The sequence below is a fragment of the Watersipora subatra genome, chromosome 10 (genome assembly GCF_963576615.1).
Source record: "Watersipora subatra chromosome 10, tzWatSuba1.1, whole genome shotgun sequence".
Lineage (NCBI taxonomy): Eukaryota > Metazoa > Bryozoa > Gymnolaemata > Cheilostomatida > Watersiporidae > Watersipora > Watersipora subatra.
This window is the reverse complement of record NC_088717.1, coordinates 19,294,334-19,318,403: the sequence shown is the minus strand read 5'-3', so window position 1 is coordinate 19,318,403 and position 24,070 is coordinate 19,294,334. Positions and strand designations below refer to the sequence as shown.

The 24,070-nt window shown below is 32.5% G+C and overlaps 1 protein-coding gene across 1 annotated transcript; it reads right to left on the bottom strand.

The window, feature by feature from the left end:
• Window positions 1-572: 572 nt before the first annotated feature.
• LOC137406575 (CD109 antigen-like) lies at window positions 573-23,970 on the bottom strand. The gene is given in 21 exon segments (XM_068093174.1): window positions 573-1,003; window positions 1,338-1,491; window positions 1,670-1,842; window positions 1,949-2,095; window positions 2,256-2,470; window positions 3,810-3,993; window positions 3,995-4,075; window positions 4,160-4,398; window positions 4,718-4,894; window positions 4,998-5,136; window positions 7,859-7,987; window positions 8,694-8,909; window positions 9,000-9,114; window positions 9,493-9,673; window positions 12,121-12,283; window positions 13,459-13,608; window positions 19,731-19,866; window positions 21,056-21,183; window positions 22,069-22,167; window positions 23,357-23,487; window positions 23,925-23,970. Coding segments are annotated over 19 exon segments (2,997 nt in total). The 5' UTR covers window positions 22,126-22,167; window positions 23,357-23,487; window positions 23,925-23,970; the 3' UTR covers window positions 573-790.
• Between the last annotated feature and the right edge of the window lie 100 nt (window positions 23,971-24,070).

Below are 24,070 nucleotides of genomic sequence, written 5' to 3'. Positions count from 1 at the left end.
ATTTTCCAATGTCCGGAAAAAAACCTGAACATGATATGTTGTCTGTTACATATTCTAAATCGATTTTAGTTCACCATCATATTTTAGTTGATAAAACAGTGCGTAGTTAAAAAGTTATGCACTGTTTCTACCAATGGTTTCAATACTTTTCTATAAATTATCTGCGAGAGAAAACGCTTCCACTATCGCACAAGTCATTATGCAATCATAATGGATCAGTCTTTTTGACAACAGACCTTGGAATGTTAGGGATTTGTGTGCTATAATGATTTGATAACGATAATGCTTCATTTTATTTTCACTAACACTGCATACACTAGCCAATAAACTGTTGCTAACATTTGCCTGATTATTGGTGATTTGTTTCACGAATGACACAAATGCGTTTGTCGTTCTTATTTGCTAGTAGCTCATGCTAGCTTGTCTAACTAAATTTCGAAATATTTTAGTTCAACAAAAGGGAATTTTTTTTGAAATTCAGTGACCGATCAAGATGTTGGCAAAAGCAGCCAGATATACACAGCCTAAATGGCATAATAACCATTATAAACACTAAATCTCATGAGTTAGTATTCATGCGTGTTTATTATCTGATATAATCTACTTATGGATTATATAAGTTCTATGAAATTGAAGCCATCCAATTATCATTATAACATAATAAAAATAATATTTGGCATAAAATACACAACTGATAAATACAAAGCATTGCAACTACTCACTATATGATAAACTAAAAGCTGACAGCAATTGTTCAAAATATGCTGATTTCTTATTAAAATCCAGTCATTCACTTTTTTAGCAAGTATTCACTGCATCCCTGGCAGTTATCTCTACATACATCGCAAATGTTGTTGTTACCGAGACGGGAGCTCGAGTAGAAGATGGTCTGTTGGTTCTCAGGCTCGTAATAATCATAGACCTTGACAGCAACTGGCCTAGCCTTAGCTACTAATCCTGTTCTGTCAGCATTGACCTCTACACACTTCTCCTCGCTTGTAAGCTGTAATAACATGGAAACTAAATAATATATATTTAGATGTCTATAATTGGTCACAACTGTTGTTTTTTTAGCAATTTAAAAGGTTGCAAGTGATTATGAGCATTTTTCCAAAGTTTGCAAGTGATTGTTAATTTGTGAGCATTTTTCCTTAGAGAAGGTCGTAATTTATAATATGTTAAAATACCATAAACATACTTATGAACTTCCTTCAGTTCACTGGATACACCTTAAACAGTTACCATATATGGACATCTGAAGTTTACAACAAATAAACAACCACAGACTCGCTAGAAAGATAGTCTAACAACAGTGAAAGTCCAACAGGTGCTCTTACCTCATCAAAATAAAGAATAATCTTCCTGTCACCCTCTTCAATTCTCTTCACTCCGTCGTAGCGTTCCATCTCAAGTGCCTCAATGTCAGCCGTGAAACCACTCGGTATACCGATCTCTTTAACAGCCATGCCTGTTGTACCACCCAGCAACCACCTAGTAACCACACACATCCCTTGTCACCTCAGCAGTCTTATATGGCACTAACTGTATGGAATTTAAACTAGTAGCATATTCCTTTACAGAGATATCTGTATATGTACATTTCCTCACTATAGAAACTGCTGCAAAGCTGTAAAGCTCTAACTAGAATATTGCGTTAGTCATAACTAACCTGGTACAAACTCTCATTGTGATCATATTGTCTGACTCACTGATTATAGTGGCTACGGTGTCAAATGCGGGCTTTTGTTCATGTGCTTCCACATTGTAACTGACAGAAACTTGAGCTAAGGCTACTCCTGAGCCTCTGGCTGATAGTCTCACAGACTTGGTATCAGCATCCAACTAGAAACAAATCAGACCCATAACATGTATATGTGATACCTGAAAAGAGTTGAATGAGGTAACACTGGCTAAGGATTGTCTCAAGAATGTAGGAAGGACTACTAACCACCCGACTTTGCAACAAAAGAGCATTGGAAGAGCTGATGCTATAGAAATGGGTGTGTCCTGCTGCTGCAACATTCACGATCATATGACTTGATCCAAATGCTACTTTGGCATATTTAGCAAGCGCTTGTAATGCCACAACTGTATCCTAGAAACAGTAGAGAAAACATGAAATTAGCCCATGTAGATAAGAGATGTTCATAGATGTATCCACAACAGACCTAAACACACACACAGACACTGTGTGTAGATACAACAGTTAGGCATACTTCGAAAGGAAGTGTAAAAATAGCATTAGTGACTCAAACCTGAGTTGATGAGAAGCCACCATTGCTGTTTCTCTGGGCTGAAATCCACTTAAGGATAGGCATCGCTTCTGTAACACCAGATCTCTCTGTGACCAGCTGCAGTACATAACCAGCTAGCTCTATGTCAATAGCTCGACCCTGCTGGTGTGGAGCTTTCCATGCTCTACTGTTGGTTGCAGGAGTTGGTTGGGGCTGGTGCCAGTATTGCATTCCACCTAATATACACTGAGTTCTTAAAACAATCATAGATCAATGCAGAGAGTAGTAGATGTAGAAAGAAGTAAGAAGTGCGATATGACAACTCTATTTAGTCTGAACCTTTTTGAGGCTAAATATTTGCAATGGTAGAGTTTTATTATTGCAATTAAACTAATTAAATGCCCTAAAAAAGTACCCTAATTACATAATTACCCTAAGACACTTATGTATTCACCTCATCTAACTTTCGCCTTTTCGCGAAGTCATCCTCTCGCGAAAATTTCATGAGCGAAACTAAACTGTCATAACGAACTAGCGAAAGCGCGGAATTAAATAGCTCTGTTTAATGATAGTCCAAGAAACAAATGGCAGCAAGCGATCAAATTGCATTATCGATTTCGGCCACACAATTCTACCTGCGGTTCACAATTACAAACTAGTCCCAAATTGAAAAAAAATTTCTTATCGGTGAACCGAACCTGAGGAATCTAATTATGTTTGTTCCACTGCATTTATTTTCACATCACTATATTTTCGCACTCATCAGAGCTGCGAAATTAAGTTGCAACTAAATTTTACTCTGTATGCTACTCACGAAACTAAATACTAGCGAAATATAAGTGTCCTAGGGTACATGAATGAATTACAAATCACTAGTACCCTGGCAGTATCGAGTGACATGAGAGATCATCAAATGTGGGGGATAAAGCACAGAGAATAACTATATGAACCATAACACTACTTCTATGGTGTTTGAAGGATTGGCACACATGGTAGTAGCAATAGGTGTTATGCTGAAAGTTGTGAGTTCAAATCCCATGCCAGGCAATCTTTTTTAAAAACAAGCCTAAATCAATTGAGAGAGCAATACATAAAAACACTAAAGCCTGGTTCCCATATACGTAGCAAAGCACCGGCGGTAACATCGCGCAGCAAAACACTTGCGGTGCTCGGCGCAGTTTAATGTTCACATAAAAGCCACATCGTTAATAATATCGTAAACATAATTGCGTAATCAAATAAAATGTTCGCTCGCCATGCCATTCTTATAATGGTGACCATTACCCGTACAGTGCATTTCGGGAAGGTTTTGCCTGCGGCCGTTTGCGAAATTTGAACAGCGCTAAACTATTGCGATGCCGCCGGCAACTACCGGCGATCCTCGGCGGTCCTCGGCGCATACGTTCCCATTTCATCGCTAATAGCCTGTGGTGTGTCACCGGTGCTTTGCGACGTATATGGGAACCAGGCTTAAGGTCGATATTATGCACTTTACTAAATGTATTGTACCAGAAAGCTGCCTCTTGTTTTGAAAAATGGTAAAATTTTGTTTGTGATCATAACATTTCCAATTACCTTCTGTTATGGCAAGTCTTTGAAGAGGTTGAAATGCTAAATCGACATACGGACTGCCGGATTTAAAAAGGGCGTAAGAAGTCAGTGCCAAACTGTAGGGGTCCGCAAGTTCACGCGCCTGTCTTTCTAGATACATCTGGCCAGACCGCCAAGCAGTTCTAAGCAGTTCTAAGCCCTTCTACCTGTCTTGGAGAACTGATTCGAACTTCTGATAAGGCAGCCAGAACAAAGGCCGTCAAAGTTACTCTGCTACTGGCTCCACCACCCTGTTATAAAAGACACTCGCTAGGAATAGTGGCTATGCATATTATAGCACAACTACATGATTTTTGTAACTAGGTAATGCTCACCAACATTTCCTTGTGAATGATGCGACCAGGTTCTGGAAAACTCCCATCCGAATTTTGCCTTTTGATTATCCAGTCAACCGCTTTTAGAATTGTCTTCTCATCCACAAAAATAAAACTTCTCGCTTGTTGAAATGACTTGACTACAAAAGCTGTTAGCCACATGCTTCCAGAAGGGTCACTTTGCCCAAATGCGCTGAATGAACCATCCGATCTCTGATAGGTCAGTTCTCTCTGATAACCTGTAATTGAATTCTATTCATCAGTATCCTCACATATTTTCAGTCAGGGACCAAGAGTTATTTTTAGAACGGGCTTACGGAAAGTGAAAACGTGTGTGACACCTTATATATCTAATAGTGACAAGCCAGTGCAAGTGAGTTTTATCATATCTCGTAATATATAGATAAATCTTATTTCTCTAACACCCTTTATCTTGTGTTAGGATGAAATGCTTCTGACCAATGACTGTCTGGTAATGATGTACGTAAACCAATATCTGTTATAGCACAGAGACAATAGCCTAAGTTTCTAAACTCCTCTCACATAAACACGACAGACCTTTCTCCATGAATCCCAAACTCTTAGCCTTAGTTTCAGCTGTGAGTTGATTGGTCTGCATGAGATACTCAGTAACAAAAATTGTGGGAGAAAAGAAGAGCATATTTTGTTCTCCACAGCCATAAGGCATCCTGATAAGCTTATCGAGTCCAGTCAAAGCGGGTCCCATGACATCCCCTACATCATACAGCAACTATCTGGAATGAATAGCACTATTTTGTGTAGAGAATGCAACTCCTATGAAATTACATTGAAGTTTTTTAATGTAATGAAAGCTTACCAATGAGAGAAAGCTCTACCCGTACTGAATCGCTGACAACGTTAGAAGGTAAGTCTATAGCCAGAGTTTCTGTGAAGAGAGAGCTGTTGCTCAGATCAATGAGTACAGCTTGGTTGTATTCCTTCTGCACTCCCTCAGCCTGCAGTTAGTTCAGACCAGAGAGTTATCTCCCCCTAGAGTGATAACTGTGTCTTCAACAACACGAGCGTTTTCGGTGCCAACAAGGAGCGCTTAGACTACGCCCCTTTTTTGTGTTAATCAATCGTAGTGATTGACAGAACAATAACATCAGCCATGCGAATGATCATGAATTTCCACAGTTAAGATAGTAATTATTGCTCATATTAAAGAAATTATAGTTTATTACTCTAATATATGCTTATTATTTAAAGCAATTCAATACCTACATGCCTTGCAAAGGCACTGAATAGATAGTGTTAAGTAAGTGAGTTAATGCAATCAGTTACTCCAAGGATATACAGCCCCCACACATGGAGGCTGTATATCATTGGTTACTCATAGATAAGATAGATAGTCATACTGGGGTTGTATTACATTGGTGTGATGGGAAGCTAATCGACTGCCATCAACTGAAAGTATTGTCATTGTATGGTAATAGGGTGATTCATTGACACCACAGTTCACAAACAGCCTTTGCATGTAACATTAGATTTCAATACATATCAATCAAATACATAGGCTAGCTTGAAGCAAAGATGTCCACTAGTTAGTGGACATCTTTGCTTGATGTAAGCAAGCAAAAAGTTTGAAAGTTAGAGTGGCAAATGTTGTTATATGTTAGATAAAAATAAATTATACTTAATTATACTAAATTATAATTATTTAAAAATAAATAGACATTTTTATTACTTTATTTATTAAATAATTTTTGATTGTAATCATAGCTAAACAGATTATATTTAGCCATTACTTGCTAATTATTTCACATTTACATTTAAACACATTTGCAGTTTCATTTTTCTTCCTAAATCATTTTAACAAAAAACTTCTTTCATGATATGAAATTTAAAAATTGTAGTTGTTTAAAAAAGCTTGAAAACATTTACAGTTGTTTCTATTTTCTCTCTTCTCTTCATTTATTTCAATTACACAAAACACTTCTCATAATTTGTAGTTTGAAAGTTAAAGTGGCAAATGTTGTTATATGTTAAATAAAAATAAATTATACTTAATTATACTAAATTATAATTATATCAAAATAAAATAGACTTTATTATTACCTTATTTATTAAGTAATTTTTCATTGTATTCATAGCTAAACAGATTATATTTAGCCATTACATGTTAATTTGTTTACATTTAAACACATTTACAGTTTTATTTTTTTCCTAATTTTTTTCAACAAAACACTTCTTTCATTATATGAAATTTGAAAGTTGTAGTTGTTTGAAAAAGCTTGAAAACCTTTACAGTTGTTTTCTTTTTCCACTTAATCCATTTGAACTGCTTAAAAATATTTCCCATGATATGAAGTTTAAAAGTTAGAATGGTAAATGTTATATACGGTAAAATAAATTTTCTGTCCAAAGACCTTTTTATTACTCGGGCAGTACAGCTCATAGTTGATGGCAGTCAATTAGCTTGCCATCACATCACACTAATGTAATACAACCCTGGTATGACTATCTTTCATATCTATGAATAACTGATTGCATTAACTCACTTACTTAACACTATCTATTCAGTGCCTTTGCAAGTCATGTAGGTATCAGGGATTACGTGTATGTCACAATTTCCATTTCCATAATTAATTTTCATATTATTTCCATTTCCATAACATTTCCCTACTTCACTTCCATATTATTTCCATTTCCATAACATTTCCATAATTCATTTCCATATTACTTCCATTTCCATAAAATTTCCATAACTTATTTCCATATTAATTCCATTTCCATAACATTTCCATAATTCATTTCCATATTATTTCGATTTCCATAACATTTCCATAATTTATTTCCATATTAATTCCATTTCCATAACATTTCCATAATTCATTTCCATATTATTTCCATTTCCATAACATTTCCATAATTCATTTCCATATTAATTCCATTTCCATAATTCATTTCCATATTATTTCCATTTCCATAATTCATTTCCATATTATTTCCATTTCCATAACATTTCCTTACTTCATTTCCATATTATTTCCATTCCCATAACATTTCCATAATTCATTTCCATATTATTTCCATTTCCATAACATTTTCATAATTCATTTCCATATTATTTCCATTTCCATAATTTATTTCCATATTATTTCCATTTCCATAACATTTCCTTAATTCATTTCCATATTATTTCCATTTCCATAACATTTCCATAATTCATTTCCATATTATTTCCATTTCCATATTATTTCCATATTTCTAAAATAAAACTTCCATATCCATTTCCCTAAGATTATGGAAATATTTATGTTTATGGAAATGGATATGGGAAAGTAAACATTTCCATAATATGTTTAGCGATCCCTGGTAGGTATTGAATTGCTTTAAATAATAAGCATGTAATTATTAGAGTACTGAACTATAATCATCATTTCTTTAATATGAGCATTAATTACTATCTTAACTGGAAATTCATGATCCTTGTTTAACCCTTCTCATGGCTGATGTTATTGATCTAGTCAATCACTACGACTGACTAGCACAAAAAAGGGGCGTGGCCTGAGTGCTCCTTGTTGGCACCGGAAACGCTCGTGTAGTTATCACTCTAGGGGGAGATAACTCTATGGTCCAGACACAGGAATGACAATCATATGACCTTGTATTCAAGGATTGCTAGGACCATGTCTAGAACCTAAAGGTTTATTGAGAGATATTAGCCATTGCAACCTCAACTAGGAGATCTCTCTGAACAGCGTCAGCAGCTCCAGAAGTGGTGGCAGTAACCCTGACCTTCATTAGCCCAATTGTCACAGGTACGATAGGAAAGGAGATGGTAGTGCCATGGTTAGCCTTGGCCTAAAAGAGAACCTTGTAATGTTAAAAAGAGAGCAGTGCTTAACAATGACACAAAAATGACGATAGTCCCATGAGAGTAGCAAAAAATGACGATAGTCTCATGAGAGTAGCAGAAAAAGACAATTTTTAAGCGTAGTAAAAAAGTCATACATTTGCCTCAGATGGAAAATAAAGGCTGAAAGACTGAACAAAAAAAGGCAAGTTTTTGTCATAAAGACGACATTTTCTTGTTAAATCCTGCCTCTCAGAAATACAAATGACCACGCTTTTGAATGATATAAAATGGGACCAGATGGTCTACAAAAAAGAGAAAAGAAAAGAGAAAACAGTCTGTTTATTCAAAACCTCTAAGTATAACATCCTTAAGAATCTTAAAGCATTTAATGAGCCTAAAAAGTGAAAGCAAGTGAGGTGAGATGGTGTTTAAAAAGGAAGATAAGATGGTGTTTAAATGGGAAGGCGAGATGGTGTTCAAAATAAAATGTGAGATGATATTCAAAATGGAAGATGGGACAGTGTTCAAAAGACAAGGTGAGATGGTGTTCAAAAGACAAGGTGAGATGGTGTTCAAAAGGAAGGGAAGATGGTTAAGATTAAAAGACTAAATACGCTAAACTAAAAGACCTAAACTCAAATGAGAGCTGTAAGTTTCTAGAGAGTAAACAGTTTCTATATAATAATAGCACATTGATATAATTAAACATACCAACACAGTCACAATCTCCATTTTTTGGACAGGTTCCATCAAACCAGAATCGTCAATTACGATAGATCTGTACTCGTCAGACTCTGGAAGTGTGACTGTAACATTTGCATCCCTGTTCAGGTAGTTGAAAACTATGGCTTGAAGAACGAGCTGCTCACCTCTCACCACTGAATACGGTAGATTGAGAGAAACAAAGAAAGGTCTAAAGACTCTCATCTGAAACATAAATAGAAACCTTCCGCTGATGCGTAGACAGCGCTGAAGTACACAATGCTGCAAAATGGTAAATGGGGAATATGTACATACCTTAGCAGTTTCTGGAGAGACCCCGAGACCAGCCATATTGGATACAGCAAAGGCGCTTGCCACCCATGAAGTGATAGTGTCAGGGACCGTGGTAGTTATCACCACCTGACCATTTCTAATAATAAAGACATAGTTTGGTTAATAAAACAAGGATCTTTCACAGTTTTTAGACCAGCGTATGAATTGCATTTTTAAAGCAGAATAAAGGCATTCTTTTTACTTAAACATAAGTTTGAGGCGTAAACGTAAGATTTTGTCTGCTGGCAATAGAAGTAGAGCAAAAACCTAGAACAATTAGATTGTGCAATATTTGAGAGTCTGAAAACATAAAGGTTTTACACCATAAACAAAACGTACTTTTTCAGCAAATATTGTTAGAGTTAAAACACCTTTTTCCATCAAGTGGCATAAATTCTTTCATGGATGAGTTTAAATACTCATGGAAAAACAACTACTTATCGTCAAATTTAAAAAATAAAACCTTACTACTCACTGTGAAGTTAGGTTAGACCATATCCAGCTTTCCGGAAAGATCTTTCGTACTTTAGGCTCAACAGCATTATTAAAGGTTGGTTCAGGAACAGACATTAAACGTTCATCAAAAACCAACCCATGCATCACTTGACCTCTTTCTCCCTTCATTGGAACACTGTATCTCATCTCGTACCTTTCTCCTAACGGAACAGAGCACGTACTTTAACACTGGCTAGCAAGTAGCATAGGTTACACAAGTGTGGGGAGTTGCTGCCGTGAGGTGTTGCAGACAAGAGGTTTGCGAGTCGCCAAGGCCGGGGAACATGTGTACAAAACGTTTAGTTAGTTTGTAATTTCAAGTCTAAGTCTTTTTGTATTTTTAAAGGAATTCTTTCGCTACCAGATCAAAGCTCTATGCTTATCCTGCATTTGGCGTTATTTCAATAAACTGAATAGACATTATACATTAACTCTTCATTTGTAAATTCTTTTAATACATTTAAATGATATTTATTGAATTTAAATTATATTTACTAATTAAATATGTAATGATTTCATTCCAGTTATGATGACGACGTATATATAAAAATGGTAGAAAGTTTAAAATGGTCTAAGACATCGGTAGCTTCTTTTCCACACTTGCTTCCTAGTCCTTTAGGGGCCATAAAACTGAGATCTATGAGATGGTCAGGTTTTTACTAATACACATGTTTATGAATGAGTTTATGCTTTACTTAAGATGCGCACAAGTGCACCTGTGTAAAGTGTAAATGAGTGTTATGTAGGCAAAAGGTGCCATGAGAAAGTAATATAATCGGCATGCAGGTGTGATATGCAGCAGAAAGGTTTGTTATGCAGCAGACAGATATTGTATACAACAGACAGATGTTATATACAGCATACAGCTGTGATATGCCGCAGGCGAGTGTAATATACAGCAAATAGGTAAGCATTATATGCAATATACAAGTGTTATATGCAGCAGAGAAGTGTGATGTGCAACAGACAGATGTTATATACAGTAGACAGATGTGATATACAGCAGACATGCCATATGCAGCAGACAGATGTGATATACAGCATACAGGTGTGATATGCAGCAGACATGAGTGGTATACAGCAGATAGAGATGGTGTGCAGCACCCGAGTGCGCTGTGCAGCAGGCAGGTGTGATATACAGCAAATAAGTGTTACATTCAGCATACAAGTGTTATACACAGCACACAGATGTTATATGCAGCAGACAGATATTATATACAGCAGAAAGGTGTGATATGCAGAAGAAAGGCGTGATATGCAGGTGTCTGATGTATCTAATCTCTGATAGGCTCAGTCAGTTTCTGCTGACTGAGTCGAGCTAAGAATCAGATGCAACCTTTTGATGAAACCTCTGACTCATCGGAGTTATCTACTCATAGGTTTAGTCAAGAGCAAGAAGCAGCACAACATTTAAAATGGGCCATTTTTGTGAGCTCTTCTTGAGACCGACTCTGTTTACAACAAATTTTTCATGAACATGATAATAAAATTGGTGGAGATGTATGTAACACGCGGCAGACCTTTGGAATGTGTGACATGCAGGTCTAATATGCAGCACATTGATGTAACATGCATCATACAGCTTTAACATCCAATATACAAGTGTAATCTGCAGTGAGCTGGTGTAATATGCATTGTAAAAGGTTTGAAGATAGTATTTATTGATTAAAACATGTTCTTTATATAAAAATTCATTTAATTAGAATTTATTTGGTTGACAGTTAATCTAAACACATCTGACAATGAGCTCTTCATAAATGCTAACTAATTGACCAATGGCATCACTGACTTTATGATGCCTTGCATGTTTACTTAAAGTGCTATCGGTGATAAAACCTTGATAAGAAAGGCAAAAGCTAATACAGTAGACTCTCCTACAACGTAAATAGTCTGTTCTAAAAACTATCACATTATAGAGATTTTATCAATCGTAAGATACATATAAATAGCCTAAAGCACTCCAATACCATTCCAAACTTATTCCCTTTAGCCCTTCATATAAGAAAAAAACTAACCTTATTTTTGTAAATTATTGATTGTTTAGTAACTGTAGTAATGAGTGTATAGTAACTGTAGTTATGAGTGTATAGTAACTAGTATTGACTGTATAGTAACTATAGTAATGACTGTATAGTAACTGTAATGATGGCTGTATAGTAACTGTAGTAATGACTGTATGGTAACTAGTATTGACTGTATAGTAACTATAGTAATGACTGTATAGTAACTATAGTAATAGCTGTATAGTAACTGTAGTAATGACTGTATAGTAACTGTAGTAATGACTGTATAGTAACTGTAGTAATGACTGTATAGTAACTATAGTAATGACTGTATAGTAACTGTAGTATTATTGGCTTGTATCAACAACTTTTCTTTTTATATCACTTTCACTTGATTTAGGGTTTTATGCTAAGTTATTGGGAGTACACACTTTCAATGTGAATGTAAAACAATTTTTTGACTTTTCTCTAGACAGCAGGGTCTATGCTGCATGGAAAAACATATTTTATATGTCTGAAATAAATTAGAGTAAAAATGTATAACTGTATATTAAATATACTCCAGCTTTCTGTTACATAAATTGTTGTACAATGTCTTTACTTACGTGCAACATATATGAGCGAGTTGGTAAGGGCGACAATTCCTGAGTTAGAAAGAAGAGATGAGGTATCAGTTCCAGCAGTGCTGTATGGGAAAAAGCACATGGCTACATTCCCCTGATCGTCATTCTTTGGAGTTGTGTCATATTCCCTCATTTCAGAGATTACCTGTGACAAAAAACTGGTAGTTGTCCAACTAATAATACTTGATGGGTAAGAAATATGAATTCAACTGCATCATGACACAATGTGAGTGTGTTAAATGAGACTTTATGTAAAGGTAGGTTTGTTGCTATAAGAAGGTTTGTTACAATTTTAATTGTAGACGAGCTGAATAATAGCTATGGCTTTTACTCAGCTCATTTATAATTAAAATTGAAACAGATGTGAGTATCTTAAAATTTTTTGTTAATCAGTATTATTATTATCAAGGGTCATTTTAAATGGTAATGAATTTTGTAATTGATGAATGAAAGACAATATATGTATATTTGATTTGCTGAAATGAGTAGTCCTCATTGGACAGATTATAACTTCCATTGTAATTCCTGCAATTCTGAAATCAGCTTCACGTGAAATTCGTGTAAGGTGACTCACCGCTTCGTTGTTAATAAAACGTGACTTTTGAATTAATTTTTAATTGACAGAACTAATAAAGTGCAATATATACATGTATGTCAAAGCCTTTTATTATGTTGCAATAGCAGGTGTTTTAAATGTTGCAATTTTCACCCAAGCCCACAATTCTGTACGAGCAATTAATGATATGACTAAAATGTTGGCATATGCGGGCTTGAACCCATGAAATTCAGCTTATTGGACTGACACTCTAACCCTTGCGCTATAACACCTTCTGAAGCCTCAGAATAATTAAGGATAATAGTTATTTTGTGTGATTTATGACAGAAACTGCAATCAGACGACAGGCAATGACCAACAATAATATAAATAATACAATTGCTCAAATCATGTTTCAATATGTTTGTGCCTATCAGTATGAGGCTTAAGAATGCTCAGTCACAAGTGCATACATCAGCTTGATCTCTCACCGGACTGCCAGGTCACAAGTGCATACATCAGCTTGATCTCTCACCGAACTGCCAGGTCAGATGAAGGATAAAAAGATAGAGCTTCAAATTCTGGAGTGCATAGACAAACTAAAGTAGACACGCCTTTAATGTGAATTGCTTCCTATTGAGTACTTGATGAGAATTTGATAGAAAGCTTTGCTGATAAGGCAGAACATGCAAGTTTCATAAAAGTGAAAAGTGGTGATAGTATGGGAGTTGTCTGAGCTTGTACTAATCAAATCAGACACCGCACCAATCACTAAGGATACGTACGTCAGCTTGCGTGATGTCATTTCCTCCAGCCAGAAGCAGGACACTTTGGTCTACAGCCAGCAAACCAACCATAGAGCCAGAGACAGCAGTGACCTGTACATCAACACTCTCACCTGGCTGAGCACTTTCCTTGCTGTATGAGACTGCAACCTGAAAGATACAGACTTATATACGATAATATACAATATATATGACAATATCATTGATACTTACACCTGGATATATATGACAATATCATTGATACTTACACCTGGATATATATGACAATATCATTGATACTTACACCTGGATCTATATGACAATATCATTGATACTTACAACTGGATATATATGACAATATCATTGATACTTACACCTGGATCTATATGACAATATCATTGATACTTACAACTGGATATATATGACAATATCATTGATACTTACACCTGGATATATATGACAATATCATTGATACTTACACCTGGATCTATATGACAATATCATTGATACTTACAACTGGATATATATGACAATATCATTGATACTTACAACTGGATCTATATGACAATATCATTGATACTTACAACTGGATATATATGACAATATCATTGATACTTACAACTGGATCTATATGACAATATCATTAATACTTACAACTGGATATATATGACAATATCATTGATACTTACAACTGGATCTATATGACAATATCATTAATACTTACAACTGGATCTATATGACAATATCATTAATACTTACACCTGGATATATATGACAATATCATTGATACTTACAACTGGATCTATATGACAATATCATTGATAATTACAACTGGATATATATGACAATATCATTGATACTTACAACTGGATATATATGACGATATCATTGATACTTAAACCTGTATATATATGACAATATCATTGATACTTACAACTGGATCTATATGACAATATCATTAATACTTACAACTGGATCTATATGACAATATCATTAATACTTACACCTGGATATATATGACAATATCATTGATACTTAAACCTGTATATATATGACAATATCATTGATACTTACAACTGGATATATATGACAATATCATTGATACTTACAACTGGATCTATATGACAATATCATTAATACTTACACCTGGATATATATGACAATATCATTGATACTTACAACTGGATATATATGACAATATCATTGATACTTAAACCTGTATATATATGACAATATCATTGATACTTACAACTGGATATATATGACAATATCATTGATACTTACACCTGGATATATATGACAATATCATTGATACTTAAACCTGTATATATGACAACAACATTGATACTTACGCCTGGATATATATGACAATATCATTGATACTTACACCTGGATATATATGACAATATCATTGATACTTACACCTGGATATATATGACAATATCATTGATACTTACACCTGGATATATATGACAATATCATTGATACTTAAACCTGGATATATATGACAATATAATTAATACTTACACGTGGATATATATGACAATATCATTGATACTTACAACTGGATCTATATGACAATATCATTAATACTTACACCTGGATATATATGACAATATCATTGATACTTAAACCTGTATATATATGACCAAATCATTGATACTTACAACTGGATCTATATGACAATATCATTAATACTTACACGTGGATATATATGACAATATAATTCATACTTACACCTGGATATATATGACAATACAATTAACACTTACACCTGGATATATATAACAATATAGTTGATACTTACACCTGGATATATATGACAATATCATTGATACTTACACCTGAATATATATGACAGTATCATTAATACTTACACCTGGATATATATGACAATATAATTAACACTTACACCTGGATATATATAACAACATAATTAATACTTACAACTGGATATATATGACAATATAATTAATACTTACAACTAGATATATATGACAATATAATTAATACTTACTATTGGATATATATGACAATATAATTAATACTTACACTTGGATATATATGACAACATAATTAATACTTACACTTGGATATATATGACAATATAATTAATACTTACACCTGGATATATATGACAATATAATTAATACTTACAACTGGATATAAATGATAATACCATTGATGATACTTACAACTGGATATATATGACAATATTATTAATACTTACACCTGGATATACATGACAATATAATAATACTTACACCTGGATATATATAACAATATAATAATACTTACACCTGAATATATATGACAATATAATTAATACTTACTATTGGATATATATGAAAATACCATTGATACTTACAACTGGATATATATGACAATATAATTAATACTTACAACTAGATATATATATATGACAATATAATTAATACTTACTATTGGATATATATGACAATATAATTAATACTTACACTTGGATATATATGACAACATAATTAATACTTACACTTGGATATATATGACAATATAATTAATACTTACACCTGGATATATATGACAATATAATTAATACTTACACCTGGATATATATGACAATATCATTGATACTTAAACCTGGATATATATGACAATATAATTAATACTTACACGTGGATATATATGACAATATCATTGATACTTACAACTGGATCTATATGACAATATCATTAATACTTACACCTGGATATATATGACAATATCATTGATACTTAAACCTGTATATATATGACCAAATCATTGATACTTACAACTGGATCTATATGACAATATCATTAATACTTACACGTGGATATATATGACAATATAATTCATACTTACACCTGGATATATATGACAATACAATTAACACTTACACCTGGATATATATAACAATATAGTTGATACTTACACCTGGATATATATGACAATATCATTGATACTTACACCTGAATATATATGACAGTATCATTAATACTTACACCTGGATATATATGACAATATAATTAACACTTACACCTGGATATATATAACAACATAATTAATACTTACAACTGGATATATATGACAATATAATTAATACTTACAACTAGATATATATATGACAATATAATTAATACTTACTAATGGATATATATGACAATATAATTAATACTTACACTTGGATATATATGACAACATAATTAATACTTACACTTGGATATATATGACAATATAATTAATACTTACACCTGGATATATATGACAATATAATTAATACTTACAACTGGATATAAATGATAATACCATTGATGATACTTACAACTGGATATATATGACAATATTATTAATACTTACACCTGGATATACATGACAATATAATAATACTTACACCTGGATATATATAACAATATAATAATACTTACACCTGAATATATATGACAATATAATTAATACTTACTATTGGATATATATGAAAATACCATTGATACTTACAACTGGATATATATGACAATATAATTAATACTTACAACTAGATATATATATATATGACAATATAATTAATACTTACTATTGGATATATATGACAATATAATTAATACTTACACTTGGATATATATGACAACATAATTAATACTTACACTTGGATATATATGACAATATAATTAATACTTACACCTGGATATATATGACAATATAATTAATACTTACAACTGGATATAAATGACAATACCATTGATGATACTTACAATTGGATATATATGACAATATTATTAATACTTACACCTGGATATACATGACAATATAATAATACTTACACCTGGATATATATAACAATATAATAATACTTACACCTGAATATATATGACAATATAATTAATACTTACTATTGGATATATATGACAATACCATAGATACTTACAACTGGATATATATGACAATATAATTAATACTTACACCTGGATATATATGACAATATTATTAATACTTACTATTGGATATATATGACAATATAATTAATACTTACACTTGGATATATATGACAACATAATTAATACTTACACTTGGATATATATGACAATATAATTAATACTTACACCTGGATATATATGACAATATAATTAATACTTACAACTGGATATAAATGACAATACCATTGATGATACTTACAATTGGATATATATGACAATATTATTAATACTTACACCTGGATATACATGACAATATAATAATACTTACACCTGGATATATATAACAATATAATAATACTTACACCTGAATATATATGACAATATAATTAATACTTACTATTGGATATATATGAAAATACCATTGATACTTACAACTGGATATATATGACAATATAATTAATACTTACAACTAGATATATATATATGACAATATAATTAATACTTACTATTGGATATATATGACAATATAATTAATACTTACACTTGGATATATATGACAACATAATTAATACTTACACTTGGATATATATGACAATATAATTAATACTTACACCTGGATATATATGACAATATAATTAATACTTACAACTGGATATAAATGACAATACCATTGATGATACTTACAATTGGATATATATGACAATATTATTAATACTTACACCTGGATATACATGACAATATAATAATACTTACACCTGGATATATATAACAATATAATAATACTTACACCTGAATATATATGACAATATAATTAATACTTACTATTGGATATATATGACAATACCATAGATACTTACAACTGGATATATATGACAATATAATTAATACTTACACCTGGATATATATGACAATATAATTAATACTTACAACTAGATATATATGACAGTATAGTTAATACTTACACCTGGATATACATGACAATATAATAATATTTACACCTGGATATATATGACAACATAATTAATGCTTACACCTGGATATATATGACAATATAATTAATACTTACAACTAGATATATATGACAGTATAGTTAATACTTACACCTGGATATTTATGACAATATAATTAATACTTACACCTAAATATTTATGACAATATAATTAATACTTACACCTAGATATATATGACAATATTATTAATACTTACACCTGGATATACATGACAATATAATAATACTTACCCCTGGATATATATAACAATATAATAATACTTACACCTGAATATATATGACAATATAATTAATACTTACTATTGGATATATATGACAATACCATTGATACTTACAACTGGATATATATGACAATATAATTAATACTTACACTTGGATATACATGACAATATAATAATACTTACACCTGGATATATATGACAATATAATTAATGCTTACACCTGGATATATATGACAATATTATTAATACTTACAACTAGATATATATGACAGTATAGTTAATACTTACACCTGGATATTTATGACAATATAATTAATACTTACACCTGGATATATATGACAATATAATTAATGCTTACACCTGGATATATAAGACAATATTATTAATACTTACACCTGGATATATATGACAATATAATTAATACTTACAACTAGATATATATGACAGTATAGTTAATACTTACACCTGGATATTTATGACAATATAATTAATACTTACACCTAGATATTTATGACAATATAATTAATACTTACACCTGGATATATATGACAATATAATTAATGGTTACAACTAGATATATATATATATATATGACAGTATAGTTAATACTTACAACTGGATATTTATGACAATATAATTAATACTTACACCTGGATATAATAACAATATAATTGAAACTTACACTAGAATATATATGACTATGTAATTAATGCTTACTACTAATATCAAACCAGATGTAGTTTCAGGATTAAAAGTAAAATTTGCTTCCAAAATAGCTTTTTTCACAAGGCTAAATAATACATGTAAAATAATGTGATATGACACTAGATGGCATGATGCTGTATCACACAGTCGTGAAGTGACATGACGCAACATGACAACATAATGAGACTTGATGTGACCTATTATAACTTGGCACACACTGCTGTGACATGACACACTGTCACAAAGATGGCTGTCTGAAATTGAAATTTGGATGAGTCGCGTCTCATTCTAGGCCATCTTTAAATTTTTAAACTCAAAACATTTTTAGTCAATAAAGTAAACTTTAAAAAATGTCAAGACTGTTTGTCAAATGGTAAAGATTATGATTCTCAGAGACAGCGAACATATGTTGTGTAGCTCTGAGTCTGCTAAAATGCTGACACCTACTGGATTTCGTTCAAATACTCCATCAACATTGAAGTTGAGGCTATCCGCAACGAGTTCAGCAGAACCGTCTCGTGTCTGGTCAAGGAAATATGCAACAATCCTCGCTGATGGTGACATGCTCGCCGTCATCTGAATGCTGCAAACAGTTTAAGGTGTCTGAGTTACAGTAACATTGTACAGAGATAATGGAACATCTGCTGACAGCAGTAAAACTTCATCTAAAACATTCACATTAAATGCTATAAGCTAACAAAGCACATCTATATAGCTATATATATATATATATATATATATATATATATATATATATATATATATATATATATATATATATATATATATATATATATATATATATATATATATATATATATATATATATATATATATATATATATATATATATATATATATATATATATATATATATATATATATAGCTATATAGCTATATATATATAGCTAAATAGCTAAGAGCAGGTTTAATAAATGTAGCTCTATTCTGATTAAAAATGAACTTTAACAACATTTTAGTAGATTTTATCAGAAAGTATCGGCGTTTTTTATATCATTTTTTAAACACATCTGACAATGAGCTCTTCATAAATGTTAACTAATTGACCAATGGCATTGCTGACTTTATGACGCCTTTGAGGTTTACATAAAGTTCTATTGGTGATACAACCTTGATAGAAAAGGCAAATGCTAATACAGTAGACGCTTCTACAACGTAAATAATCTTTTCTGATAATATTCACTTTATAGAGATTTTACATTTTATGAATCGTAAGATACATGTAAATAGCCTAATTCACTCCAAACTTATTCCCTTTAACCCTTTATATAGGAAAAAACCTACTTGAAGGGCTAGAGGGTTGAGCTTGAGATGGTATTGGAGTGGATTAAATCCTAAAAGGTAGTATTTTTCTTCTGAGTGTTGATGCTTGAGGTGATCTAACTGCCAGGATGTTTCAAAATTAAAGTGAACAAATATCTTAAAAGAAACACTCAGAAACAACACAAAATGGTCAGAAAAAAGTCTGTGCAAAATTATGTCAATAGTTGCTATCATTGCTATAGTTTATATCGACTAGTGTTTTCAAGTTGCACCTCTATTTCATCGGTCTCTTTGCATCTATAGACGTCATAATCGCACCTTCGCTTCATCTTAACCCCGATCAAATTTTATCGGTTTAATCTTCAAACATCCTGGCAATCAGACAACTTCAAACATCAAAAACCATCGCAAATGATAAAAAATAACTATACCTTCTGATAAAAACAACTAGAATTTTGTCTAAGTTTATTTTTAAAGTAAGTTTTACCTGATGTAGCTTTCTGTGTTGACCATCACACTACCAGAAGTTACCATCAAACCACGAGACCAAATTTGGTATTCAACAATCTGCCTCGCTATGCTACAAGTCACCTTGAAGTTGGCCTGTGATCCAGCCTGAAAATAATAATTGACTTTTGATTAGGGACTATGTGAGTTTTTCCAAAATAGCCTTGACATGAAGAATTTTTTCAAGACTAGAGGAGGTTCTATTGTCTATGTCAGCAATAGTGACACAATTATTAAACTTGATTATTTGAAACCTTGACTCTTAACGGGCTTCAGTGAAGGCTTACATTAGACGTGTAATATAAAAATTACCAAATATATTATGAGATGATATAAGTATAATATAAATATAGCATAATTCAAATATAATGTGAATATAATATAAGGTAATATAACAGGATTATAATAAAATATGAAGATACTATAGTATGAATATGATATAAAAAATATAGTATAAATATAATATAGAGTGAGTGTCACAGATTCTGAGTGCTGTATATAGTATCATAAACAATGTAATAGCATGACAATAGCTATTGCGCAATACGCTGATGAGTCATGATCATAAATTTAGAAGCATTGTTCTATTACTAGATTTTTCCTGAATGGATTTTCTGGAAGTTTCTAGAATAATTGTAAGGAGGTATAAATAGCCTGACTGCAGCGGTTCATAAGAATTAAGAATTCAGTTTACAGCGTGCATGGCTACAAGTCAGCAATAAAGGATTATATCATACTCTCACAGCAATCTCCTGCATATTATTACTTATACATAGTTAGCCGCAATATTACACCCGGACGTCTTAACTCTTAGCCTTGTGCAGACATCAGGATACAATCACAACACCAGATATCTTGAACCTGTCACATTGCATCACCACTTTGTGACAGTGAGTAATATAACATTATAATATGAAGATAACAAGAGTATATACTATGAATATAATAAGAATATAATATGACTATAATATGAATATATTGTATCACAGTTACCTGAAGACCGTTTGTCTGTAGAGACAGCTGTACGTAGTTGTCATTCCTTGAAGTCATCCTTTTAAGAGATTTAGTTACTGATTGCCGACCGTAGCGGGCCTGAAAAAAGGAAAGAGGAATGGAGTTTCTAAACTTAGTTAAAAAGAGCAAGTAAACTACTACCGTATGTAACTAGACTATTGCTAGTGTTGAAGTACTTACTGTAAGAGTAACTCTGGTTGCTAGTGTTGAAGTACTTATTGTGAGAATACCTCTGGTTGCTAGTGTTGAAGTACTTACTGTGAGAGTAACTCTGGTTGCTAGTGTTGAAGTCTTACTGTGAGAGTAACTTTGGTTGCTAGTGTTGAAGTACTTACTGTGAGAGTAACTCTGGTTGCTAGTGTTGAAGTACTTACTGTGAGAGTAACTCTGGTTGCTAGTGTTGAAGTCTTACTGTGAGAGTAACTTTGGTTGCTAGTGTTGAAGTACTTACTGTGAGAGTAACTCTGGTTGCTAGTGTTGAAGTACTTACTGTTAGAGTAACTCCGGTTGCTAGTGTTGAAGTACTTACTGTGAGAGTAACTCTGGTTGCTAGTGTTGAAGTACTTACTGTGAGAGTAACTCTGGTTGCTAGTGTTGAAGTACTTATTGTGAGAATACCTCTGGTTGCTAGTGTTGAAGTACTTACTGTGAGAGTAACTCTGGTTGCTAGTGTTGAAGTCTTACTGTGAGAGTAACTTTGGTTGCTAGTGTTGAAGTACTTACTGTGAGAGTAACTCTGGTTGCTAGTGTTGAAGTACTTACTGTGAGAGTAACTCTGGTTGCTAGTGTTGAAGTCTTACTGTGAGAGTAACTTTGGTTGCTAGTGTTGAAGTACTTACTGTGAGAGTAACTCTGGTTGCTAGTGTTGAAGTACTTACTGTTAGAGTAACTCCGGTTGCTAGTGTTGAAGTACTTACTGTGAGAGTAACTCTGGTTGCTAGTGTTGAAGTACTTACTGTGAGAGTAACTCTGGTTGCTAGTGTTGAAGTCTTACTGTGAGAGTAACTCTGGTTGCTAGTGTTGAAGTACTTACTGTGAGAGTAACTCTGGTTGCTAGTGTTGAAGTACTTACTGTGAGAGTAACTCTGGTTGCTAGTGTTGAAGTACTTACTGTGAGAGTAACTCTGGTTGCTAGTTTTGAAGTACTTACTGTGAGAGTAACTCTGGTTGCTAGTGTTGAAGTACTTACTGTGAGAGTAACTCTGGTTGCTAGTGTTGAAGTACTTACTGTGAGAGTAACTCTGGTTGCTAGTGTTGAAGTACTTACTGTGAGAGTAACTCTGGTTGCATTAGAAGGTATATCTAGTGAGAATTCAGCCAATCCATTGGAAAGGAAGGATGAATTAATTTCAAAAGTGGTTTTCCGTTCACGGTATCTATAGCCTCTATCTTCAAAACCTGACAATAATAACAACAATAACAATAATAGTAAAATTAACAAGAAGTTAATTTACAATGGATTTTTTTCCTAACCTCCAAGTGTGACTTCAGGCAGATGGACACTGCTCTCATTATAGTAAAGATTATACCGCTGGTAACATTAATAATAATAATAACATTAATGATAATAATAACTGAAATGTAAATTGTACAAGTGACTCATAGCAATGAGAGTAATTGGAGTAGAAACCGAAGCATTACCAAGTCACTGTGCAATTGTCTCAAGAATCTTGCATGTGCTTAAATCGATCCCTTCTCGAGCCAAATTATCTTCAAAGTGCTATAAATCTAAAGTTCTATAATAATGCTAATGTTTAGAGGCTTGTTAGAAAAAGAATAATAATAATGATGATATAGTTGATAGAAATAATAATAAAGTGTATAAACAAACTTACTATCTGCTACTATTACTGCTTTCCTTGGATTAGGAACAATTCCTCCGTCTACTTGACTCAGCTTCAACTGAAAGTGTAAGTAGTCAGCTATACATTGTAAGTTGATTTCCTTTTAGGCATAACATCTGCTGAAGGTACGTCTCAAG